The 25,121-nt window shown below is 39.0% G+C and overlaps 1 protein-coding gene across 1 annotated transcript in view; it reads left to right on the top strand.

Moving 5' to 3' along the window:
* LOC108068126 (uncharacterized) overlaps nt 1-25,121 on the top strand; it is a 118,667-nt gene that overhangs the window by 16,121 nt on the left and 77,425 nt on the right. The window contains exons 3-4 of the mRNA XM_070219259.1: nt 19,810-20,390; nt 21,104-22,348. Coding sequence (XP_070075360.1) covers nt 19,847-20,390; nt 21,104-22,348 — 1,789 coding nt within the window. The 5' untranslated portion in view covers nt 19,810-19,846. The remainder of the gene's footprint in view (nt 1-19,809; nt 20,391-21,103; nt 22,349-25,121) is intronic.

Here is a 25,121-nt window from a genome sequence, read left to right on the forward strand (position 1 = left end):
TGACCGCTGACAGCCAGTGTCTGGTGTGTTAATTAAATGCAATTTGCCAGGCCAACTCACTGATTGTTGGCGATCGAAGTTAAACTAGGATGCTAATTTAATGTGGTTTAAATAGAACAAATTTAAGTATTCTTACCTGATCTTAATAACACAAAAAAGGTTAATACTTCCATTGCTTATATAAAAAGCCCTTTGAAAGTTGAAGAACCGAAACGAACACAAAAACTAACTTCCAACTAACGGACAGAGGAAATTAAACTTTATAATGATGTGTCGACTGGTATAAATTTCCATTGAGCCACTCCCCAAAGCCAAATATCCCATATCCAATATCCAGGCGGAGGTGCGATTTCCTGCTCCGCCACCGCCCTCCTCGGGCGACCTGGCAACCCTAATGCAGTGAAAATAAACAGCAGAGTTGCCTCATCAGCCCGTTACAGGCATGAAGAAATCGCCACGAATCATGAATTTCTAATTGAAGCGGTGAAAAAAAAAACAAAATAAAATAAAACCGGAGACAACGAAAAGAAAAATGCGAAACGCCAAACGCATGAGGATATGCACACTGAAAGAAATTTCAACTAGAATGTATGTGTATGCAGGAAGTTAACAATATTAAGACAAATCGGTATTAAATCCTTTATTTAAAGAAGTCAGTCTAAAATTGTAATATTTAATTGTTTTTCCAAATTAGTTGATTACATTACATTAATGAAAAACATTTAAATGTGAGAAAATGAGCACAAGGATTAAAAAAAAATAATAATTAGTTTTGTAAAATTATTATAAGGATTTACTAAGAATTTTTCCAAGTGCAAGGACCTGAATGGGGAGTATGGGGATGGGTGCAGGAATGCGTGCAACGGGCGCAACGAATGACATTTTGTTGCCGGGGCAACATCGAAAACGAGACGTCACTTTGGCTCACGGGCCAAAGTCCCAGACACGGATGCGACTTTGGACAGGGAAAAGAGACAAGGACAGGGGCAGGAACAGAGCGAGAGAGAGAGGGCAATACGGGTAGACTGAAACGCTTGGCACTTGACGTATGCCAAAAGCATTTAAGCTCCACGCATGCGCAGCCTTCGAAGGCATTTTTTATCCGCTACTCCTCGCGGGCCTTTTTTTGTTTAGGGTATTTTGAAGAAGTACCGTTTAGCTTAAGCCCCCGATACTCTCTGCCCATAAAGTAGGATCGCGCAATAAAGGGTTACCCTTTTTTCTTGTTGGAATTTTAAATTTAACAGGACTGAACTTTTGTCAAATACATTTTTTAATCTTCCTATAACATAAAAGCAATATAAATAATTATGTTATTTTATTATTATTTTTGTAATGTATTTTATTAACTTTATTGTCTTCTTAAGCTTTGTCTTAAATGTTCAAAAAATCTTTATAAAAATAACTTAAGTCCTAAGTGCTAAAATTTGAGTATTTCCTATAACAGGTTTATTATTCATTTTAATATATATTTCTTCTATAAAGAGCATTCTATAGAGCATTCAAGATTCAAAGTTAGTTGGAATTTTTTTCCATTTTATTCCGGGCTCTCCTTGTGGGCTACCAACCGTTTTATTTATGCGCATTTTATACGCATCATTTTGTGCGAATGAAGAACAAGCTTAAAAAAGGAGAAGGAGTTTGAAAAGAAGTTTGCTGTTGCAGTTGTAGCTGTAGTTGCTTCCCCTGTAAACGGCATTGCAATTTGGCCCACGTACAAACAAACAATTACATAACATACATATGAACAGTGGTGGCCCTAAAAAAGAGGGAAAAAAGTGTTATTTTTTAAACATCAAAGTAGTTTATAATTTGTGTGTAAGAATTCTTTAATGCATTAATGGTAAAACTTTGATATAATGTTGGTTTATTATTAAAATAATTTTTTTTTAACATATTTAAAATTTCAAAATTTTTCTATTTAAAAAACAAAATGGTTTCTAATGCATCAAGCCCCACTGTAACTGTTAATCTGAAAATCCAACCCCATAGCGCCTCTTTTGGACACTCGGACAGTTGTCTAAGCCGCGTCTGCAGTTGAACTTGTGAACTTCCCTGTCTGTCATTCACAGTGTTTTATTGTTTCCAATATGGAGAGGAGGGAAAGAAGATTTTCCAAATGGCAGAGGGATGTTATAGAGCGGGGAAATCTAGTCCTAGGATTGTCTGGCAACAAATTTTCCATCCCAACTTGAATGACTAGCCGAAAGTCACCGCTTACACTTGGCCAAAAATATAAGGGCATTTTATTTGATTTATTTAGTTGGTTTAAGTATTTTCCAAATATTTTATTGTGTAACTTTTAAAATGTAAGACACTTTAAAGCCTTTAAAAGATATCAATAAATCAAAGTAGCAAGTATCCTTTGATCGTTTATTTTCAGTTGCTTTTATTTTTATTATTTTTTTTTTTTTTGGTAATTTCTGAAAGTCGTGATGCGACTCCTTTTTTGCATACGTTCCATTTCGTCTCGACAACTGACATCTGGCATATGCCGGCCCCCATCTATATATAGATGGTCCATCTGTATCTCCAGTTCCAGGCTCTCCAGCTCCAACTCGAGCTGCTGTCCTGTAACGACTGTCCTGCATCCTCAGTTCCCCAATCCCCAATCCATTTCTGTCTATCTGGATATGCCTTCTGTTTGCTGTTTGTTTGTGGCTGCTGTTTGCATGACTTCCATTTGGCAAACATTTTAATTTTAATGAATTTATGTAATCGCTTCGTTTTGCTCTTGTTTTGTGTTTCGTTTCGTTTCGTTTCGTCTCCTTTCATTTGTTTAAATCTTTTTTTTTGCCAGCCGGTCCTTTGTTTGTTTGGCATCAAACACCCCTTTCCCACACTCGCACTCGCACATCGGCGTGTTTGTCAACACTTTTCATACACTCTGGCAATTTGGTTTGTTGACTTTGCTGGTGGCGCTCGGAAATGAGAATTGAAAAACTGGCAGACAGGAGCTTTGGTCATCAACATTTTTTCACTGTCGTGTTGGTCAAAAAAAGAAAAAAAAATGGAGTGCCACAAATGTTGTTCTATTTAAAACTTCTATTCGAAATTTAACCTGTGGCTAAAAGTTAAAAAAATAGGTATGTGAAAATAAGTCATATACTTGCAAGTACATTACAGAAAAGTTGTTCACCTCAGGGTTAGAATCTTTGTGCAATTTTTTTTAACCTGAGGTTAGTTTATGTTTATAATTGAAGCAAATGTTAAGGTTATTGATTAAATATTAAAACGATATTTTTTTGTAAGTAGGTCACAGACTTAGGGTTAGGCTTTTCATTGAATGTTTGTCATATTTCCTTAACCGGCGGTTAGTTTTTGTTTTTTTGAGCAAACGTTATAGTTAGTTAGGACCAAATTATTAGTGGTAATTCTGAATTCCTTCTTTTGAAGGGTGTTCCTCATTCGTGATTTCAAGGGCTCTGGCTAAAAATTCACTTAAATATCATTTTCTCACTCATGGAGGCAGCGAATCCCGCGGCACTCAGATCCTTTGACAGCCGCGATGAGGAACTTTTATGAAAATTGCTTTTCCCGCCGGCCGGAGAATAAGAACAGAACGGGGAATCGGGAATTGGGGAATCTGCTGAATGGCGACTTCCAGCTGCCTTCCAGGACCTGATGGTCCCATCAGACGAAATTGATTTCAATTTGTTGCCGGTACATAATTGTATTAATTACGGGCCCAAAACTAACCGCACAATCAAATGAGATGGGAAGGTAGCGAAGGTATGGGTTTCAGTTTGGGTTTGGGCCAGGTGCCTGGCGCTTGCTGGGTATCCACTTAAACCGCAAATTGAAATGAATTTTGCGGTTATACGCAGTCAAAGGAGAAAAACTGGGAATGGGAGGTACAACAAAAAAATGCAAAAAGGAAAGAGAGATGGCGCAGAGCAAACAATGCCTTATAAATCAATTAATTATGCGCAATTAAGCAAATATTAAAATGGGAAATCGCACAAAAAAACGGCAGCTGCAAACAAACAAATATGTGAAAAGTTGAGCTCTAATGAAGCCACCAACCATTCTTCCAACAGAAATCATCCAATCCAAAAACCACAATCCATTTATTCCCACTAAAGCTAGACTCGGAATTAATCTCGAAACTTTTATGAATGCACAGGGAAATAATTTTAAATTAAATGGGAAAATATAATAATATTTTATTATGTTAAAAAAAAATTAAAATGTTTTTATTAGGCTTACTATATAAAAAAGTTTTTAGTTGTTCCATTAGTTGGGGATTTCAATAGCTCGTTCAAAAATATATCTTTTTATTCTCAGTGCATTGTATTTGTTTACTTTTGCTCGCCAACTCTCAATGGACCAATGTGTCTAGACGTCGATCGAGTGCCAAACTAAAGTTAGCCAAAGTTTGGTTTTAGTTTTAGCCAGCTTAAGGGCACTCGAGGATTAATCACGCTCCGCTTGAAAGGACACTCGACCCAATAAAATATAACAAATTATTTGAATTAAAGTTTAAAGTTAGTTATATGTATGTATTTGTTTGGTCCCACTGTGACACACACTTTGCTGTGCCCACTGTGATCCGCATTTAAATTTACGCTGAAACCATTTCGAGATGTGTCTGCTCCATGCAGATGAGCCACGCCCCCTTTTGCAGCTCGAAAAGCGAAAAGGCAACAAAGTGACTACAAAAAGGCTTCTCCCACTTGGCAATGCAAAATCCGCTGTTGGGTGGTCGTAAATTATTATGATTATTGGCAGAGGAGTTAATGTGCAAGGAGAGTGGCGGTTAAGAGGGGGTTAAGAGCGGGTTAAGAGCGGGAGCAGGCCAATCGGCAACTTGTTAGGCGAGCAAGAAGTTCGAGTGCGAGGTTGAGTATCTGCACTAAAAAAAAATATAAATATATGATAACTTTTGGTTTTTTTTTGCACATTTGATGGAATTTATAATGATTTTAATTTCTTTAATTAATAAATGACTTAATAATTGAGAAAAATTACAAAAAACAGAAAGTGAAATTAGTGATCTTTGAGGTTTAACGATAAAATCACTTTAATCGATATTTTCGATAAAACAATCGATCCTTTCCCAGCTCTATCAGAGGCATCGTATAATTCCGTTATTTATTAAATTCAATTTTAAAGCATATTGTATTTTCTCTCAGTGTACATCTGCACTCGCAGAGTATCCGTAAATAACACCACAAAACGTGCAGCACGATCGTGAACTTGCAACTGCCAGGTTCGTGGATTCCAGGGGACGGGTGGGATTGGGAATGGGAATGGGGATCGGGATCCCGAGGGGGCATATCTCTGTGGCAATTCGCGTAAAATTATAAATGAGCCTCTGGGTAGGCGTTTCCCGATATCGGGAAATGAAGCAGCAGCAGCGGCAGCAGCCGCAACAGGCGTTGGAGGAGCATTCATTAGACGAGCTGCCATTTCGCGAAGGGGGAGAGTCCCCATACCCGCCCCTGGCGACCAGAGGTGTAGCCAAGGGAATGGCAAATATTAATTCGTGACGAGAAACGTTCTTTTATTTTTTACGATTTGAATTGCCAGCCGCCCGACTTCATTAGCGCCTGCAAAAGAAAAAAAAGGAAAAAAAAGTCTTCAAAAAAAAAGAAATGAAAAAATTTTTAAAAACCAATGAAGAAAACATTTTTAACACCTCAACATAAAGCTCTGGACGTGATGGGGCTATTGGATTACACCAAAAAATGGCTAAGAGAAAAAAAGGGGTGGAGAAAACGGGATGCGGATTCAGTCGGTTCACTGATAATGATCATCAATGCCATATTTAACGCCATTTAGGCAACAGGATGGGGATGCCCACGGGTCTTAAGAGGGGGCTTTCGAACAAAGGGGGATGGTTGGGGCTACAGACGCTGGCAGCTGTTAGCCGAACAATGAAATGTAATGGCAATACGTGCATTTACTTGTAACGGTGTTGCGGGAGGAAAGCAGCGAAAAAAAGATAGCTAGGCTACATAAAAAAAAAACACACCGGGATCAAAACGATATGCGCATGGCAAATGTCTGGTATTTATACAGGGCAAGATAGCGCTTAAAGGTGAATAAGTTGGAGCGAGAAAGACACATTCGAAATTCGAACTGGCCTACTTAGACCTTGTTGTTTACGTTTCAAGCATATCAAATTGAGATGCCGCATATTAAGTCAAAATTTATACCACACAATATCAAATCAATCATCGTTTCATATCAAGTTATTTTGGGTGTGGTCTTTCAAAAAATTTAGTAAAAGTTTATAAGTATTTTGTAAATAATTTTAGATTTTTTTTTTGAGTACAAAGGAAGCTAAAGTTTTGAAGCGTGAAGCCAGAAGATTCGTTGCATCTTCCTCGCTTTGTCTCTTCCTCCATCCCTCTCTCTCTCTCACTCTTGCCGTCTCGCTTACTTGTTAGCATTTGTGGGCGTCTTAACTTGCAGTCTTCCCCCTCCCCGCCCCCTTTTCGCGCCCCCAGAGATTCTTCCCCGCGAAAAGAGGACGAAACTCTTTCCTTAAATTTATTTCGTACTAAACGCACAAAGAAAAAAACAAGGAAAACGGCAAAGAGGAAACGTGATGAACGCATTTTATATGGAGGCAGCTTTTTCCTTTAGCTTTTTTGTGGACCAACTTTTCCCTCCCCTCGGCCAAAGAGGAAATACTTTATGGGCATTGATAATTTGAGCCATAATGTGCAGCGAAATTGACTCTCTTTAGTGCCGGCTAATTTATGTGTGCCACAGGCCATTGCAAAAAAGAAAACAGAGAAAAAGGGCCGCGCAGGGGCGTTCGTTACTAGGCAAATAAATTGGAATTTTTGTGTAAATTGTAATGTGGGAAAATTTAGTTGCTGAGCTCAGCGGGATGGAGTTTGTGGAGAAAATTGAAAATTAATTTTCTTTGTGACTTCAACGAGGTAGATTTTGTATGCATATTACTTGTTCTGGTACCCTAGTATTTTTTAGCGGAATATAATTTTAAGTGGTATTACATTTTATATTAACGAAGTTTTATTAAGGGAGAGGGGGAATATTTTATATATATATTTTTTTAGTGAGCTTTCCTATTACCCATCCCCCTGGCTATCCACTTTCCCCCAGACAGAACTTATCCACGAAGATGATGGCAGCTTCTGGCCAACCCAAGAATCCCCAGGAGTGGTGTCATTTTGTCATATGCCAAACAATTTGCTATTGTCATGCCCATCTAACGCGGCGTATGCGCAATTACTATAATTTACCCGCCGCCTTAAACGTTTTTAATGAACGTCTGGCAGAAGGAGGGTTAATGCACTGCAAGAAAAGGAAAGAATTCAATTTTATTTGATTTAAGCCATCCAATCCTGGTAGATACATTACATATCGTATTACCATGCCATACTGGTAAAATTGATATTAAATAATATAATTTTAAATTATCTCTCTCGGAGATTCTCTAACATACATGACTGGAAGGAGAAAGACACATTTGAAATTCGAATTGGCCTGTTGTTTAAATTTCGAGCATATCAAATTGAGATGCCGCATTTTAAGTCAAAATTGATACCACATAATATCAAATTGATCATCGTTTCATATCAAGTTTTTTTGAGAGCAATATTTAACTTTAATAATGAAATAATACATTTTTTAGTGTCAGATAATTGCAAATTTTTATTTTATAATTTGCTAAATGTTAAGTATTTTATTTCCTGTGTGGCGAGTTGGCCGAAAGCTGTCCGAGATTGAAGTGCAGCGGAGTGAAGCCAAGTGGAGCAGCAGCAGTAGCTGTGGCACATTAATTGTTAATGCCGCTGCGATGACTTCAGCTTCAGCTGCAACTGCAACTGCAACTGCGACTTTTGCAGCGATTTCCACTGCTATTTCCACCGCGATTTCCTCAGCGATTTCCACGGCTTCTAATGGCTGCCAACGATGACGCGGCGCGAATTGAATGCCCAATGTTGAGTGCGGTAATTGTCGAGTCACTGCCTCCTCATCTGGGGATCTGCAGGGGATCTCGCCCTTTTTTCTCCCTTTTCCACTAGATAAAATCATTACGAAAATGGCCGATATACTTAAATATTTCAGCAAGTATTTAAGAGTTTTATGATATTAAAGAAAACAAATATTATAAAAATACTATAACATTATTTAAAGTCATCTTAATTAGTTTTGTAGTTAACTAAAATTAACTGGCAATAAAATGAAGGTTTAATTATATAAAAAGAAATCCATTTGTAGCCAAAACTTGAAGCACTCTCACCCAATGGGAATGCCAACAATTTAGCTGGCTTAATCAATTAGCCGGGCAAACACTTAAGTGTCTCACTTTCACCCAGATCCAGATCAGTATCATCACACATTCACATCCACATCCCAGTGTTGAGCTTAAAAGGCCGATACATGTTGCCATGGCTAAAAACAATGGCTGGTCATAAAGGAACGCAGGCACCTTGTTCTCCTGCCCAGCGAATATTTGCTGTTTGACCATAAACACTTCATCGACACTTTGACCAGCGGCCACATCCATCCACATCCACATCCCCATCCATATCCATATCCTTGGTTCGGTTCTCCATCCTCATCCAGTTCCACGTCCAAGTGTGTGATACATCAAACATGAGTTGCACACAGAGCTCATTGTTGCTGCTTTGAGTTGCCAGTGGCAAGTCAGTAGAACACTGAAAAAAATCCCTGAGACAATTTGAAAAGAAAGAGCCATTTCAATTTATTTCTTTTTATATTATTAATATATTATTATACCCTTGCAGAGGGTATTATGATTTCAGTCAGAAGTTTGCAACGCAGTGAAGGAGACGGTTCCGACCCCATAAAGTATATATATTCTTGATCAGCATCACAAGACGAGTCGATCTAGGCATGTCCGTCTGTCCGTCTGTCCGTCTGTCCGTCCGTCTGTCCGTCTGTCCGTCTGTCTGTTTCTACGCAAACTAGTCTCTCAGTTTTTGAGCTATCGGGACGAAACTTTCTCAAAAGTCTTCTTTCTATTGCAGGTAGTATATATGTCGGAGCCGACCGGATCGGACAACTATATCTTATAGCTCCCATAGGAACAATCGGAAAAAAAAAACTTTAAAAAATTCTAGCTTCGGTGTTTTTTGAAATATTACCTTCTACTTTTGGGGATGTTATTTTTTAAATATTTCTGAATTTCGAATTAATTATTTAAAAAATCGGACTACTATATCATATAGCTGCCATAGGAACGATCGGAAAATTAATGGAAAAGTAATAGGAAATAAATTCAAGCTTCTTTGGTTTTTATTGTATTATCTTCTACTCTAGGATATGACTCTTTTTAAATATTTCCGAATTTCAATTTTAATTTAATTAAAATCGGACGACTATATCATATAGCTGCCATAGAAACGATCGGAAAATTAATGGAAAAGTAATAGGAAATAAATTCTAGCTTCTTTGGTTTTTATTGTATTATCTTCTACTCTAGGATATGACTCTTTTTAAATATCATATATCATATAGCTGCCATAGGAACGATCGGAAAATTAATGAGAAATATTAGAAAATTGAACATTTTTGCGATTTGTTAATTAATAGGAATGATCTGCAAGGGTATATAAGCTTCGGCTGGCCGAAGCTAGCTTCCTTTCTTGTTGTTTTTTTAAGATTATAAATAAAGCATTTAAAAGAAGTATTGCATGGTAAAAACGATACGCATATAAATCAGAATCAGAAATTTCAAAAATCAGTATATATCAGAAATTTACCATGCGCATATCGATTTGATATCGTTGTGTTTTTTTGTGTGTATAAAAGATTCTCGGTTATTAGAATGTGACAAATAAATATTGGGACTTAACTTTATGTGATAAATCCCAAATATTTTTCGCTTAGTGCATCGTTTTCAACTGAAGTCCTCTTGGCTGCCGACTGCTACACTTTCCTTTCGGCCAAGTCGCCAAGTTGCGGAAGCGAACATTTAATTGACTTGGCGTGTTAAGCGCTGCATACCAGCACATAACAGCAATCAACCGACAAACAACTGGTGGGACACCACTTGGCCACTTAGTGAGGGATTCCATTCCGTCCGATCCGCTCCTCCTCATCCGCTCCCCATTTCGCTCCTGAAACCTCCACCAAACTGCCGTTGCGGCATTCGAACAATGCCAAGTAGCCGCAAAGTTTATTGGGCGCATCTGATTGAGCGCATCATCCTCGGCCTCATCAAGCTCTAGGATGCTATGGCAGATGGACCACGGCGAGAATGCACTGAAAGAAATTTTCGTGGTTTTTTTTTATTAGACTCTAGAGCAATGATTGTTAGAAGAGGTTCTTTCAAGAATATTATTGAATGATACACAAAGGAAAGAATATTTTAAGATTATCTTATTTCCGTTTAATTTATTTACTTCAATAAATTTAAAGTTTATTTTGAAAAAGAGTTAATAATTATAACTAACTAAAAATCCTATTTTATGAATTTATATGCAGATATGTTATAACTCTTCAGAGTTATTTTCAGTGTGCTTTGAGAGGGATCCCAACTGTAGGACAGCCTTAGCTGCCCATTAGCGCTGTCACTTTTGCACGCATATCATTTACAAACAAAAAAATAAGAGATATAAAACAAAAAAAAAACACAAGCGGGGAAAAACAAAACCAAAAGTCCGGCTGAAAAGGGGGAAACTCTGGGGCGGAGAAACCACAATAACCAGGCGGTCATAAGCCGATTACCATCAACTGTGCAATGGACGGTGGACGGAGGACAGTGGACACTCGAGGTCAGCCGCATCACATCGCATCGCAGTCGACTGCATTCGATGCGGTTTTTCGGTTGCATTTCAGCGGGAAATTTACGCGTTGTAAACTTAAGCGGCAAAATCAATTAGCGGACAATGTCCGAGATGAGTTTCGGTTTCGGGGTTTGGGATCGTGTGCGATCCGATACTGGGATACTGGTCACTGGATACTGGAAGACTGGCCCCCGGGACAGGACATCATTTAGGAGGTGTCAAGTGAGCCAATGCCTGGTTGGCATGCCAGCCACGAAACTATACGTAATTATGGGGTAGAGTGATGATGGGCACAATTTCTTGTAGCTATATATTTAACTTTTTTCATTGGGTTCCAAATTGAGGGCTAAAAAAAGTATCAGGTGTTTTAATATTTATTTATTTATTTTATCCAATGAGTATTTTTATTTATATTTATTTTTGGTTAGATATTAATTCAATAAAAATAAATATTTTTTTGATTTACCTAATTTCTGTAAATCCCAAATAAACTCCCTTGTGATTTTTTACTCACTTATCAGTTTCACCCAACTGGCCAAGAAAAAAAGGAAAGACTGAGAGAAACTCACAGAAACGTTGGCCGATAATCTCGAAACTTGAAAAGTCTCCTTAATGACACTTCCCTCGATCGCGTGTCAGATTGACAATCAATTGACAGGTGTTAGATAAACCCATCTAACCCTGCAATCCGAACTCTACAAGCTACAATTAGCAGACAAGTCTTTGGGATCTTTAGAAAAACGAGAAGACAGAGAGATTTAACGATGGTGTGAGAATCGCTTCACACCTGAGTGCGTGTGAAGAAAATGTGAAGAAAGTTTTAATTTTTTAGAAACTAGTTAAAAGTAGTAAATGAAAAGGTACTATTATTATAGTCAAAAAATAATAGATGAATAATAGTGTGATACTTTAAAAGCATTAATTCAATAATCATCTTGTTAAGATATTTTTTAAAACTTAATAATAGTTTTGAATAGTTTAGTTTGCTTTTCGCTTTCTTTTGAAGATAACCTCGGCTAGGGTATAGAAATGCCAGTCTAAAATTACTTTAAAAGCCTTAATTTATATGTGAACAGTTGGGAACATTCGGCGAAAGGTGTTGTTTGCAATTAGAAAATGGCGGATACGGATCCCATTGCATATCCCGGGTGCATATCAATTGGCAAGGTGTCAAGTGCTGTCAGCTTTTCCACCGCGTCGCTGAAAAAAGTGCGTATACGATGTCGGTTGTTAATTAAATTTTAACGCAACGCACTCGCCGGGTTGTTTAACCCCCAGGTAAAGAGAAGCCCACTCCATGGACTCCATGGATCCCCCAGTGAATCCAAACCAGGACCAGAACCAGGACCCCCCGAACAACAGTCATTGACTTTTGTCGTGTGAGCTTTGTCAGCGCCACTAACTTTTCGAGTGTTACCATGGATTCGGTAGGGAGGTACACAGAAAAAAATATTCTATATGAAATAGGGTAATTTTTAACTTATTTCAAAGTAATAAAAAGCCGATATTAATAATGTAAAATGTATGATTCTAGCATATCAATTTTATATTTTATCATTTTCAAAAGTAATAAAAATACTGTTCTAAAATACCAAACGTAGTATTTGTTGAACAAATATTGTAAAATCAAATAAACATAATCTTTATTCATATCAAAATGATATCTGCACATATCAATCTGATCCTTTGTCAGTTTTTTTTCTGTGTAGCTGCTACCCAGCACTTGGCATCAAAGTATCTGCCAGGGAGTCGCGACCTGCCGCGGGCTAGGAAAAATACAGAAAAATAAAAAAAAAATATAACAAAAAACAAGGAGGATTTAGTTGCTCCTGGTTGGGCGAAGAAATGAAAACTTCGATGCTTGAAGGTTTAACGAACTCGCGGGGCATCTTCCCCTGTCATTCGGATGCGAGGACCACAAACGTCAACGTTTCTCGCTTTGACGTTTTGCAAAAAGAGGAGAAAAATAATAAAAAAAATATATATTAGGGGTGGGGGGGCGTTTGCCACCAGCTGCAAGTGTAATTTTTACTTTCACCCCAGCGTTGTTGGCTTTTCCGCAAAAGGGTTTTCGGCTTGAGTTTGGGTTCGGGGAATCGTAGGAGTCCCATGTCCCATGTGAGCCCCGTTTCGTATATAGCACTTGTCCTTATCAACGGGGAATGGAAGTGGGATACTGACGATGAAGATGACGAGGATGATGACATTCATTCATGCCCAAGAGCTACTCTTAATGGAACACACAAACACGGGTGTTGGAATATACTTATAGAGATAGATGGGCACAATAAAACCAGAACGAATGCCACTAAGGGGAGCATATGGTTGGCTATACCAAATAATGGATTTATTTTGCAGAAATTCTTATATTTTAAACAGAACAAAAATTAACAAAAGATCGGATTGACATTTTACATTATTTATTTAAAAAAATACTAAATTTGGTATTTTATATGATTTGATAAAATATGAAGTTGACATGTTTGAATCATAAACTTGACATAAATCATATCATATTGATATGAAATAAGGTAGAATTGACCCTATTTAATATCGGAATTTTCAACGCTAATAATACTTACTACAACGAAAGAATAAAAATATTTAGGAAAGAAAAATAATTCAAATAAAATATATGGAAATTAAAAAATTTTGTTTTTTTAATATTTCAAAAATAAAGGGTACATCAGTATTTTCCTGTCACTAGCAAAGTTTAATTACTCCTCAAAAAATCTCCCCAAAGACGAAGAAAGTTGAACAAGGAAAAGAGGGTTCTGCATAATTCACATCCGTTGACCACAAGCGAATCCCAAGATCTAATGCCGAGAAATCTTGGGCCAATGACCTTCGCCAACCCCTCGAAAACCCCACAACCCCCACATGGGCTCAAGAAATTATGCACAAAGTAAAAGGCGCTTGAGTGCACAAAATAAAGATGATGAAGCTGGATGAAGTTGGCAGTTGCAGATGCAAAAACTCGGATTCAGTTTCAGATTCGTATTCGTAAACGTACTCTGCGCCCCTTATTCATATTCAGATGATGAGGAGAGCGAAGGTGACCCATGTGGCATTGTTTTGTAATGCTGGCAATGGAAACAATGGACGAATACCCCAGCCCATACCCGAAACTCCGATCCCCAGCCATGTAATTATGTGGAGCATGTGTAGTTTGCTCTTTACAAAATTACGAAACACGTCGCGAAATCCTTCCCAGAAACAAACAGGGTAGAACTCATTCTGGGGGAGCTCACAGTTCGCATAATTTCTTGTCAAGTGTATTTAAGCCAGGGAGAAAAACCAAGGGGAAAATACAGATCTTTGACCCTGAATTCCTAGGAGGATAGGGTAATGATAAGCATCGCCTAGGTTGTTCAAAGGAAGTTATTAAAAGGAAAGGCTTGGTGCTAATTTTAAAGCCTTGATTAAGGCCGACTTGAAAATCTTTTCCAATATTCCTATATTGATTTTAATTTAGGAAATATTCAAAGAAATTTAAATTTTCCTGTTAATCGTTAAGTTAGTTTATTACGTAATAAAAGAAATAAATATTTTCAACTAATTCTACAAATGAAATACATTTATTATTTAACTCACAGAAGCTTTTCTAGGTTTTTAAGGTTTTGTTTTAATTTTACCCAACTTAAACTTTTTGTGCAGCTTTAAGCAAACGGCAAACTCTCCCCAAAATCGAAGTCAGCTTCAATGGAAACTGTAAGCAAAAGTGAAAGCGAAGCAATTGACAAAATGTTCCAATGAAAACGACACTTTAGCATGCCCAGAATTCACATAAACCAAAAAAGTGGGGCTGGAGTAAGCAGGCTAATGCCACAGATAAAGCCGAAAGCCAAATCAGGTCTAAAAATAAAAAGGAAAAAAATGCAGAGTCAAAGGAGGAGCAGGAAAAGTTGCATATGCAGCTTATCATCGGCCCATGAGGAATGAATGAAGTGGGGAGTTCCAAAGGGGACATCACATGGGCGTAGAGGGGGGGCAATGTTGGTGACTCCAAGAGATAGCGCACATCGGGGCTGCCATTATCTATTCCTATCCTCACAACATCTAAGCGAGGGAAACGGACCAAAATTATATTAATCATCATCTTCAGTGGTGGATATAATAATAAATACAATCAAAAGGATAAATAAATTAAGTAGGTAGTTGGTAGATAGATTTCAAGAAATAAATATCCATATACATCAAATATAATTTATAAAATATTATATCTAAAAAGGGAAATTATATAATAATACAGTTTTCTCGAATTTTAGAGCTTTAAAATGTTTATAAAATGTTTTAAATATAAATAATAGGTACCTAGCATTTTTTCACATCACTGATCATCATTATTATCATTAATTCAACTCAACTCCCTTCGGATGCTTTCATTTTACTTTCTTGCACACACGGTGAAAAATGCGGAAAATGGAAGGAAATCATGTTGAAGGATGTAAAGATGCAACTTAGGGGAAACTAGCTCTCCCCCATTTTCCTTTTCCGCAAAAAAAAGAAGAGAAAAGGAAAGATGTAAAAAAAAACTCCCATTTTCTGTGTTCTCTACTCCCTTTAACAATTTTTTCTCCTTTCACTTTGCCTGTCCTGGGTTTTTATTCCACTCGCACTTGTTGACAATGCAGCGCACGCAATGCGGGGAAAAAGTGGGTGCTCTGGGGCAGGGGCGTGCTGTTTCAGGGGGCAAAAAAGGGGGGCTGCAATGCAAGTCAATGCACCCAGTCAAACAATCAACGAAAGCGAGTGACAACAGCGCAGGAAAACCACCCGAAGCCAGCTTTTTGATGCCTGGCAACGCAGCCAGGGGGTGAATGGTGCGCCCCTGCCGAAAAGGGGGTCTTATTCCCTTTAATTGGTCAACTTAAAAGCGGAATATCAATTTAGTACCGGACAAGCGCTCGAATGGAACGTTCAGTTTGAAAGGAAAAACTCTAAGAGGCTTTGAAATCCTTATAATTTAAAATTTTTCTAGAAAAAAAACCCTGCCATAAATTGGTATTAAAATCTAAAATATCTTCGAAGTTCTGAATAAGTCAGTACAACTTTTTTTTTTAAAGACGGGGAGTTATATGGTTAAAAAATGAAACGAATTTTGGTATTCAGAAAGTATGTTTTCCCCCCACAACAAAATCCTAGAGCCGCCAATGCATTATAGGATATTCATATTAATTAAGCCCAAAAAGTGAAGGTCCTTAGAATTCTTTCCCGAATAAATGGTGCAATTTTTAGAGGCAAGATCAAAAGGTTCTAGTTTCGGAGAAATAAAATAGGAAGCTCTACGTGGAATCCCGCGTAACTCCAAGACGAGATGAGATGTCTGTGTGGAATCTGAATCATTCTTTCCCCTCGAACTCAGCACAGCTGCAAGCCGCGAAGTTGCACAAACGGATGGCGAAACAATTTCGAAATATGTTTTCTAATTACTTGTTCGCACTCGGGCATCAACATGCCATAAACGGACGGGGGAATCCGCTGCAGAATCAGAAGAAGCAGGCGGAGGACTCTGGGGGCAGCTGGAGCAGCGGTGGAGACTGGAGGAGAGTCTGAGTGAATTGGCGACACATAAATTGCAAATATGATAGAAGAACATGCAACACTTTTTGCAGGGGCCAGCAGCCTGCTGGGGTTGATGCTGCAGTTGTTGCAGTTGTTTCCTCGGCATATAATTATTGCAATGCGTTTCTGTTCGGTTCTGTTCTGTTCTGTTCGCTGTGGATGCCCCGGCCCCTTGAAAACAGAAAACACGCGCCACGCAGCCACTCGAAGGACGCCCAAGGGGAGGTGTACACTCGAAGAAACTAGAAAATCGAACACATTTTACACATATTATATAAAAAGCTTTTCTATTTCATCTTTTTTAAATTTTTTCCTATACACCAAAAAAAAAAACTTCAAAGAAACGATGATCAATTTAAGTCATGTGGTTTTAGTTTTGACTTGATATGCGGCATCTCAATTTGATATGCTCGAAACGTAGACAACAAGTTCTTAGTAGGTCAGTCTTTCTCTCATTTAACTTTAAGAGAACCTCCGGGAGAGAGAATTCCGCAAAATGACATTATTTAATGTCAATTTTACCAGTATTGCATTGTAAAAACGATATGCGTGTTATTTACTATCTTTTTTTTCTAAAATTAAATAAAGTTTAAGCCTCTGATGCCAAGTTTTAATTTCGGGCTAATTTTGTAAGAATAATAATATAAATTCTTACCAATAATTTTTTTCGAGTGCTCGGTAGCTGGGGCCTTCGTTTCCCCCATTAAAGTACTGCCGCAGCTGCAGCAACTCCTTTTTTCGGTTAACGCGTATGCGTGTGTTTCTAATTAAGTGCTCCATCGGGGTCACCACCCAATCAATCAGCGAAAGTCACTTGAGCAACGGCAATATTGGCAAAGGAAGTCGAGACTTCCTCAACACATCTGCGGAAGACGGAGCTTGATGGCTTTTGTTCGCTTTTCCTCGCTCGCATCGCTGGCGTTCGCTTCACTTTCCTCGGGAAAGTATGGAAAATGTGCTCGAGGGTCGAAGGAAAATTATGAAAAAACAAGGGTAAAGTAAACAGGGGAAGTCAAGCTGAGGAGTAGACTTACAGGGTACCTCTTTCAAAGATTTAGTAAAAATTTAATATATTATTTTAATTATATTCAATATTTAAGAAAAAAAAGAAGTGGGACAGAAAGGATTTATTTTATATATTTTTTAAATAAGATATTATCAAGTGGTATGAGAACTTTTGTGAATATTTTTACACCTAGTCTCATATACCCCTTTTTCTCTTCAATTAATGGGTACCTGTGAAAATTGTGAAACAGTTGAGAAAACAGGAAAAGACAAAACAACAGCAAGGCAAGCAAACTAACGAGAGAGCGTATAAAAAAATAACAGCCACGCATATATGAATCCTTGTAAGTGGGTTGAAGCGTCGGCAAACACAAAGTTTACCCGGGTAGCCAGAAGCTTTAAGGCTCCCTTATGGGATATATACTTCTATATACATATATATTTGTGTAGGAGAATCTCAGAGGGATTTTTTTTTTGAGGGTTTGAGACATCAGGGGAGCTCAAGAGGTTCCAGGGGGATTCCTTGGCCTGCGTTTCGAGTGGTTTACTCCCTGACAAACTCCCACTTTTGCCCAACCCCCTTCCGAAACCCCTGCCAAACCCCTTCCCACGAAGTCGCCCTTGTATTGTTGTTGTATCTGACTGTTGACAATGGCATGCGTTAGGGTTTTTTTTTGATGTTTTCCCCCCTCAAGTTGGAAGCCTTTAATCCCCGTAATACCCAGCTTTACCCCTGCGAGACTTCAAGTGCACGCAGAGCTTTAAAACTCAAGAAAGAGTTCGGTAGGAAAAAAGTAATAAAGAAAGAGACGGGTATAGAAGAAAGAAAGAGAGAGAACGAGAGCTTCGATTGCCCCTCGCTGGGCTCAATTCAATTTGTTGAGTAGCTAAATTTAGACGCTAATTTGGGGACCTGCTGTGCCAACGAGATCGTGTCCAGTTCTCAGACTTGTCTCAGGTTACAGATAAAAGGAGGAGAAAGACAGAGAGAGAGAGAGGTAGAGATCCCGAGATCCCGACAGAGAGAGATGGAAGAAAAACAAGAACAAGAACCAGAACCGGGATGGACCTCTACTCAAATTACCAATTGAATTTCTGTCTGCTACCACGAAGAATCCTTGGCTTGGGATATCCACATCCACTCATAACTTGGTGGCATTATCATCGTCAACTTTATTATGTTCCCCTGCCCATTATCGGACCTCCTCCTTCTGCTCCTCGGTCAACTGCATGGCATTCTGTCCTTTATCTTGATCATAATCTTGCCCAACAACTGGCATTATCATTTGTCAGGAGGGGGAAAACGATAGCTGCCGCCTGGTTTCGTAGTAAAATAGCTGAAATTATTGGCAATGCCAAAGGGAACAGGCTGCGAATTCCTCGAACCTGATCGCTGCCAATTAATCCTCGAAAAAGATGGAAGTTCCCACTTTTAAATAATAGGTTTTAATCAGCTTAAGAAATATTTGTAGTTTAAAACACGCTTAAAAATACCTGTGTTTTCTCATTTCAGAAAAGATATAAAAATACTGTTTTTAAATACCAAATCTAGTATTTTTGTAAACAAATATTGTTAAATAAAATAAAAATAATCCTTAGTCATATCAAAATGATCTTAAAAAAATATTAAATTAGCCTGCGCGTTTCAATCTGATCTTTTCTCCATTTTTTTTGTGTGTTTGTATTCCGAAATATTGACTATATGATTAATTTGATTCGGGACTTTGATTTAAGCTCTTAGCCCATTTATTTGTGGCATACTCACCTGCGACAGCTGCGGATCCATCATCTCGGGGTCTCGACTCCACCTGACTCATTTGTGGCCAGGCTCATTTCTCGTTTAGCCTGGTTTTTCAATTACCGCTCGGCCTAGGCCTTTGAAGCCACAGAGGCCACAAAAAAAAGAGAAGAGTCTGCAGCCTGCAGCCCTTTGGCCATCGAAACGTAGAGACTTTGCTGAATTAGCGGCAATTAATCACGGCGACATGTGGAATGGCTCGAATCGCGAATGCCAAATACCACATTTACCCAGCCAGACCAACGGTCAAAGTTCCAGGAACTTATTTCTTTTTTGCTTTCTTATTGACACCCAAGGAACCCAAGAACAGCTGCTGCAATTTGTAATTCCATTTAACTGATCATTAATTTGTCACCTTTTGGTTTTTAATTAAGCTTCGTATGTAGGGGTATAAAAACATTTGTAATGCCAAGGAATAACAGTAAGAAATCGGTTGAGAAAAGTTAGCTTAGGTCATAACTTTTTTCTTTAAGTATTCCTTGCATTTTGAGGTTATGTAGTATAAAAATAGGAAAGTAAAGCTAAAGAATTCGCGTTTTTTTTAACTGGATTTCAAAAGATCATACATAGCCTTCTCAAATATTTATGGATATTTAAGGATATGTACTTTACTAAAAAAAAAACAAGAAAGTGAAGCTGAAGAATTCGCGTTTCGGTAAAATTTTTTTTTAATTTTTCTATTTTTCTTTTCTTTTTTATTGACAGCATCGAAGCTTTTGGCGCAGCAGCCACACCATGTGCCATGGAGAGCCTGGGCCTGGGCAGCAGACGCAACAATGGCAGCAACTCGACAACGGCCGCCCCCACGACGGGCCAGGGGGGCGTGGTCGGGGGCGGGGGCGTGGCCGGCAAGGTTTTGGTCCACACAAAGCTGAAGCAACAACAGCAACAGCACTCGAATCAGAATTACTACACGCAACAGCAGACGCAACTGCAGCGACTCAAGCAGCAGCAGCAAAAGTTGCAACAGCAGCAGCAGCAACAACAGCAACAGCAATTGGAGGCGGTGCACGGGGGCGTGGCTAAGCACTGCCTGCAGTTCCCACCGCCGCCGGATTATCCACCACCCACCGGTGGTGGTGGTGGTGGCGGTTCCCCGGGCAACACTCCCGGGCGGCGACAGCAATTGCCCAGATATCCCGATCCCGATCCGGATGCCATAGAGATCTGCAATGAGTCCGCCACCCTGGAGACCTCGCCACATCATCTCAAGCAGCTGGCGGCGCGGCACAGCAAGACTTTGGGCAGGAACCTAGGCCACCAGCAGCAGCACCATCACCACGCAGGTATTTTATATCTTTTATTTTTAGCCAATATTAGGCTTACTTTAAAATTATTCCTAGATCGAACAAAAAATGATCATAGCAATTAAACTATTCAGACATTAATTCTAAAATATTTAGTTACCAAAAGAATATTTTAATAAGACGATATTTAAATTCATATTTTCGAAAGAATTGATATAAAACTTTTTTTTCGGTTTAGACTGGAAAGTACAAAGTATAGACTTGAAAATATTTTGTATGAAATTAAACCTACAGAGTACAAACTTTACATAATTGTATACTTCATCTTGTATATTTAGTAACTTTATATTATTTAGTATTAAATCCATCTCACAATTGTATACTACATCTAGTATATTTTTAAAAGAAGAAGATATCATATGATTTTTTTTGGGTGTAGCTATAATAATATCATCTTTTAATATAAAACTTCCGTTGCAATTTTTAGGCAATCAGAGCTTCCAAATTTTTGTAAATATTCTTTCTCAAGTGTTAACTGGATCTAAAAATTGGTTTTGCCTCAAGGAACCACAAACAGCTTTAAATAAATAAAAATGTTTTTGAATCCTAAATATTCTTCATGCTCCAGAGAGACCAAAGTAAAAACTAATTAAGGCTGCTTTAACTACAAAATAGTGATGCATTTTTATATATTTGTACTCATCTATAAAATGATCAAATAATTAATTTTTTACCTTATTTGATTTTTTCAGTGCACCTGCATCATGACTACTCGTATGCCTACTACGAACCCGGTGCCGCGATGAGGCACTCGAATGTGCCGGGAGCCGTTTCCTCGGCAGGCGGAGGAGGCGGCGGCGGTGGAGCGGGAGTCTCATCTGCGGTGGCCGCAACCTCCTCCTCATCCTCTTCCGCAGATCCGCCGCCCAATTCCATACGGGCCCTGCTCTCCAAGGGCAAGAAGAACAAGCAGTTGGTGAGCCCGGCCACCTTGCAGTCCTACCAGACGCGCTACCACAAGCTGGCCACCACCAGCAAAGTGGGCCAAGGTCAGAGCGAGAACTTCTACGAGGAGATCAATGCGGCTGCCCTGCAGACGACGACTAACAGCCACCACCAACTGCGGAGTACAGTGGGCTCCCATTCGGCCGGATCGCTGAATCAAACGCTCGTGGAGGAGGAGCTGCGTCGCGTGCAGAACAGGCATCACAAGATCTTGGGCGAGCTCAATTTGAGTGTGGAGGCCATGCTGATGCCGGAGAGTCCGCCCAAGTCGATGGAGCAGCCAGCAGGGGGAACTGGAGGATCGGGATCGGGATCGGGATCTTTAGCTGGATCTGAGATCCTGCCGCCGCAGCCCAGTGTGAGTGTAACGGCGGCCAGTGGACAACCGCCCACGATTCTGGCCCGTCTGACCTCCGCCTCGGCGGACAATATCTGTGATAGCGGTGGAGCCGGAGGAGGAGGAGGAGGAGGAGGAGGAGGAGAGTCGGGAAAGAGGAGCAAGGGCGTGGTCGAGCAGCTAATGACCTCCACCTGCGGCGGCGGCGGCGGCGGCGATCTGGATAGCGGCTTTAGCGGCAGCAGCGGAGCCAGCTACATTGGAAGCCTGCGGCTGAGCAAAACGCAGCACATCAAGTGCGCTCGCCAAACGCCAGCGGTTCAGAGCTGTCGTTCCTTCCAGCGAGCGGCCACTGTATACGATGAGGCTGGGATGATGTCGTCTGGTGGTCATGGCAGCGGAAGTGGCAGCAGCAGCAGCAGCTTCCTCACGAGAGCATCCTGCGGCCGCAGGATACTCAGTTGCGCCAGGATACGAGCCGCCGAGGATCCGGGACCCAATCATCGCAATGGCATTCAAACGATTCAAGGCACCAACAGCGCCACTCAAATCGCCACGGAATCGAAGGCCAGGAGCTTCTGGAGTCGCAAGGGCTGGCGAAAACTACCCGGTTTCTCCACCTCAACGTCCAGCATCAACGATACGGGTTTATCGGGTGAGTGGAGTTAAAGCTACTTTATTTCCTTACGATATTATGGATGTGCTATAATAATGACAACTAGAAAGCTGAGAAAATTGCTCTGATCTTATAATTTGTGCTAAATTTGGCATCATTTTTCCTCCTATTTACCCAGTATTGATTTCTTATAGATGGTTTTTGAGATAAAAAGCTTTGGACCGAAAACTGTACTACCTTCCATTTAATTTTAACAAAACGAAGTGTTTTAAACAAAAAAGGATTCAAGCCAAAGTTCATAAAAGTCCTTGTTTATATATCCTAGCTATCCCAACTAAATTAAAAATATTTTTTAAGGGAATTTCCGGATATGTTTTTATAAAATTAAAATGCTTATAATCTTCAAGATATATTTCATGTTGATGAAGAATATATATATTTAAATAGGCAGAGGCGTAAAATTAGTAAAAAAAAATTTTGTAGAATAGGATTGAACATTTGATTTGGAGTGGGGTTGTTAACACCCATAAGTTCCATGCTTATGTCCTTTCTGAAAAAAGTTATAATACAATCTGGAAGGATTAAACAAGGACGCTCCTGTTGAGAAAATCAAGTAAATCAAACCAAAACTCTATAGATGGCGGCACTGTTTATAAGTGCAACCAACTTCCAGTAGATGGCGCTTTTCAGCTTACACATTCTGCCCACAGAGTGAGCTATTCTACAAACGGATTTTATTCCCTGTGTTCTAAATTTAAATCCCATTATTAATTGGTTTTAAATGCCTACAAATTCTTGAAAATAATTGGCAAAGCTGTTTTTTTTATTTGATTATTAAAGTTTTTTAATTTTGTTAATTAGTAACAGCGTTAAAATGTTTGTTTCTTACATTTTATTACAATGAACTAAAAATCATTTGACTCTACATTACACAAGGGCAACTTATGTTTGCGGAAAATGCTAGATGGCGTCTCTCAGCTTGACAAAGCGGCCAAAAGAGGGAGCCAGAATGGCTTGCATTTGTTATACCCTGTACTCGCAAAGTAAAAGAGTATACTGTATTCGTCGAAGAATATGTACGATTTTTTAGCAGTAGAAATTGTATTTTTTTTGATTTGTCAAAAGCTATTGGCATGCCGAACCATTTTTTAATCCCACAATTTATTTAAAAGTTATGAGCAAACATGAAATTGGAGCACTCCCTTCAGCCGAGTAACAGGTATCTGGTAGTCGAATCACGTGACTGTAAAGTACTCTCAGTTTTTTTTACACTCCTTCCCATTTAGCTTATCGCTGCCGTGGACTGAAAGCAACGCCCCCCTTTTTCTATATAGTTTTCTATATATTTTTATCAGCGGCTTTGCATGCAGAGCGAGCATCAGAGCATCGGAGTATCATCATATCATCGGACAACCGAGCGAACCCCATTCAATTCGGCCCCAGCGATACGATCCATGAGTCCGCTTTTGCGGTCCCGCTTTTTTGCTCCGCTGGCTTTTGGAGTCTACAGAGTGGAGTCTACATAGTCCACACAGTTTACAGTCTCGTTTTGTTTGATTTCGAATTTATTTTTTCGGCTTTTTTGCCCACTTCGGTTGCGCTGCGCTTCGGGCTCCACGTTCCATTCACATTCACATTCACGTTCACGTTCGCCATGGCGATGGATTCATGGATGCGGTTTCAGTAGAATCGATCTTGTCGTGGATGCCGCATGCTTTTTTTTTTGTTACTCGTGTGTGCCGAAAACGCGGGCTTTGTGTTCTCTTTCGCCTCGAAATATAATGAATTTCCCCCATTTTGGGCTAGAAAATGAGCCTTAGACTCGAATTGTGAAGTTATATTGTAGAAAAGGGCAGGAATTAAGTGCGGTTTATTCCGAAAAAAAAATAGAATGGCCTTTCAACTGATTAAGTCCGCTTTGGATAACCCGCCGCAGCAGCAACAATTGCTTAGACGTCACAGCAATTTGTGTTTACCCCATCAACATGCCGCAGGAGTTGTGCTACTAAAATGTGGGTAAAAACTAGACATACAAGAAAAATTAAATTTATTAAATTAAAAAAAATATAGGCAAGCAAACAAAAATAGTTTAAAAAATTTCAAAAAACACTTCGCTAATTAAAATGATTTGAGCTCGATACTTAAATTCCAAAAATGCACAAGGTATTTATTTGCTAAGATATCGACTGTGTCTGAAACAATTTAATACCAGCTGTTGGCCAGATGAATCATATAGAGGAATATACCCCCCAGATTCCTCCAAATGTTTTTTTTTTTTTTGGCTATTTCTGTGCTTAATTTGTTGTTGGCCAGCGTGACTCACTAATAGTGTGATTTGTAGTTGTTCTTGACAAGAACAAAACAAAAAAGCGACTGCCAAAAATAAACGCATCGCAATCTATTTATATATGAGATTAAATGGAAGTGGGAAGGAGAAAGGGCAAAGCTTATAGAATAATCGGTACCGAAAATAAATAACCGATTCATTTGATTTAATTAAGTAATGTGACAAGATCAAAGTTCGTTGAGTTTTATAATGTAAATAGAGAGATTAGCAGATTAAAACAAGCCCATTTAAGAGGAAACAAATTGTGTAATTGTTTCACAATAAATTCAAATATAACTTTAAAGAACACACTTCACCGCTACATAAATTTCCTATAGACAATATCAACATATTCTGCCAAGAATTACAAAAGAGCAGCAGCCATAAAAGTAGGAATAATATTTAAAGACAACTTCAGCAGAAGTTCAAGCATAATAAGAGCATTATTCAATTTAATGGACACAAGTGCAACAAGCATTAAGTCAG

Source organism: Drosophila takahashii, chromosome X, assembly GCF_030179915.1.
Source record: "Drosophila takahashii strain IR98-3 E-12201 chromosome X, DtakHiC1v2, whole genome shotgun sequence".
Lineage (NCBI taxonomy): Eukaryota > Metazoa > Arthropoda > Insecta > Diptera > Drosophilidae > Drosophila > Drosophila takahashii.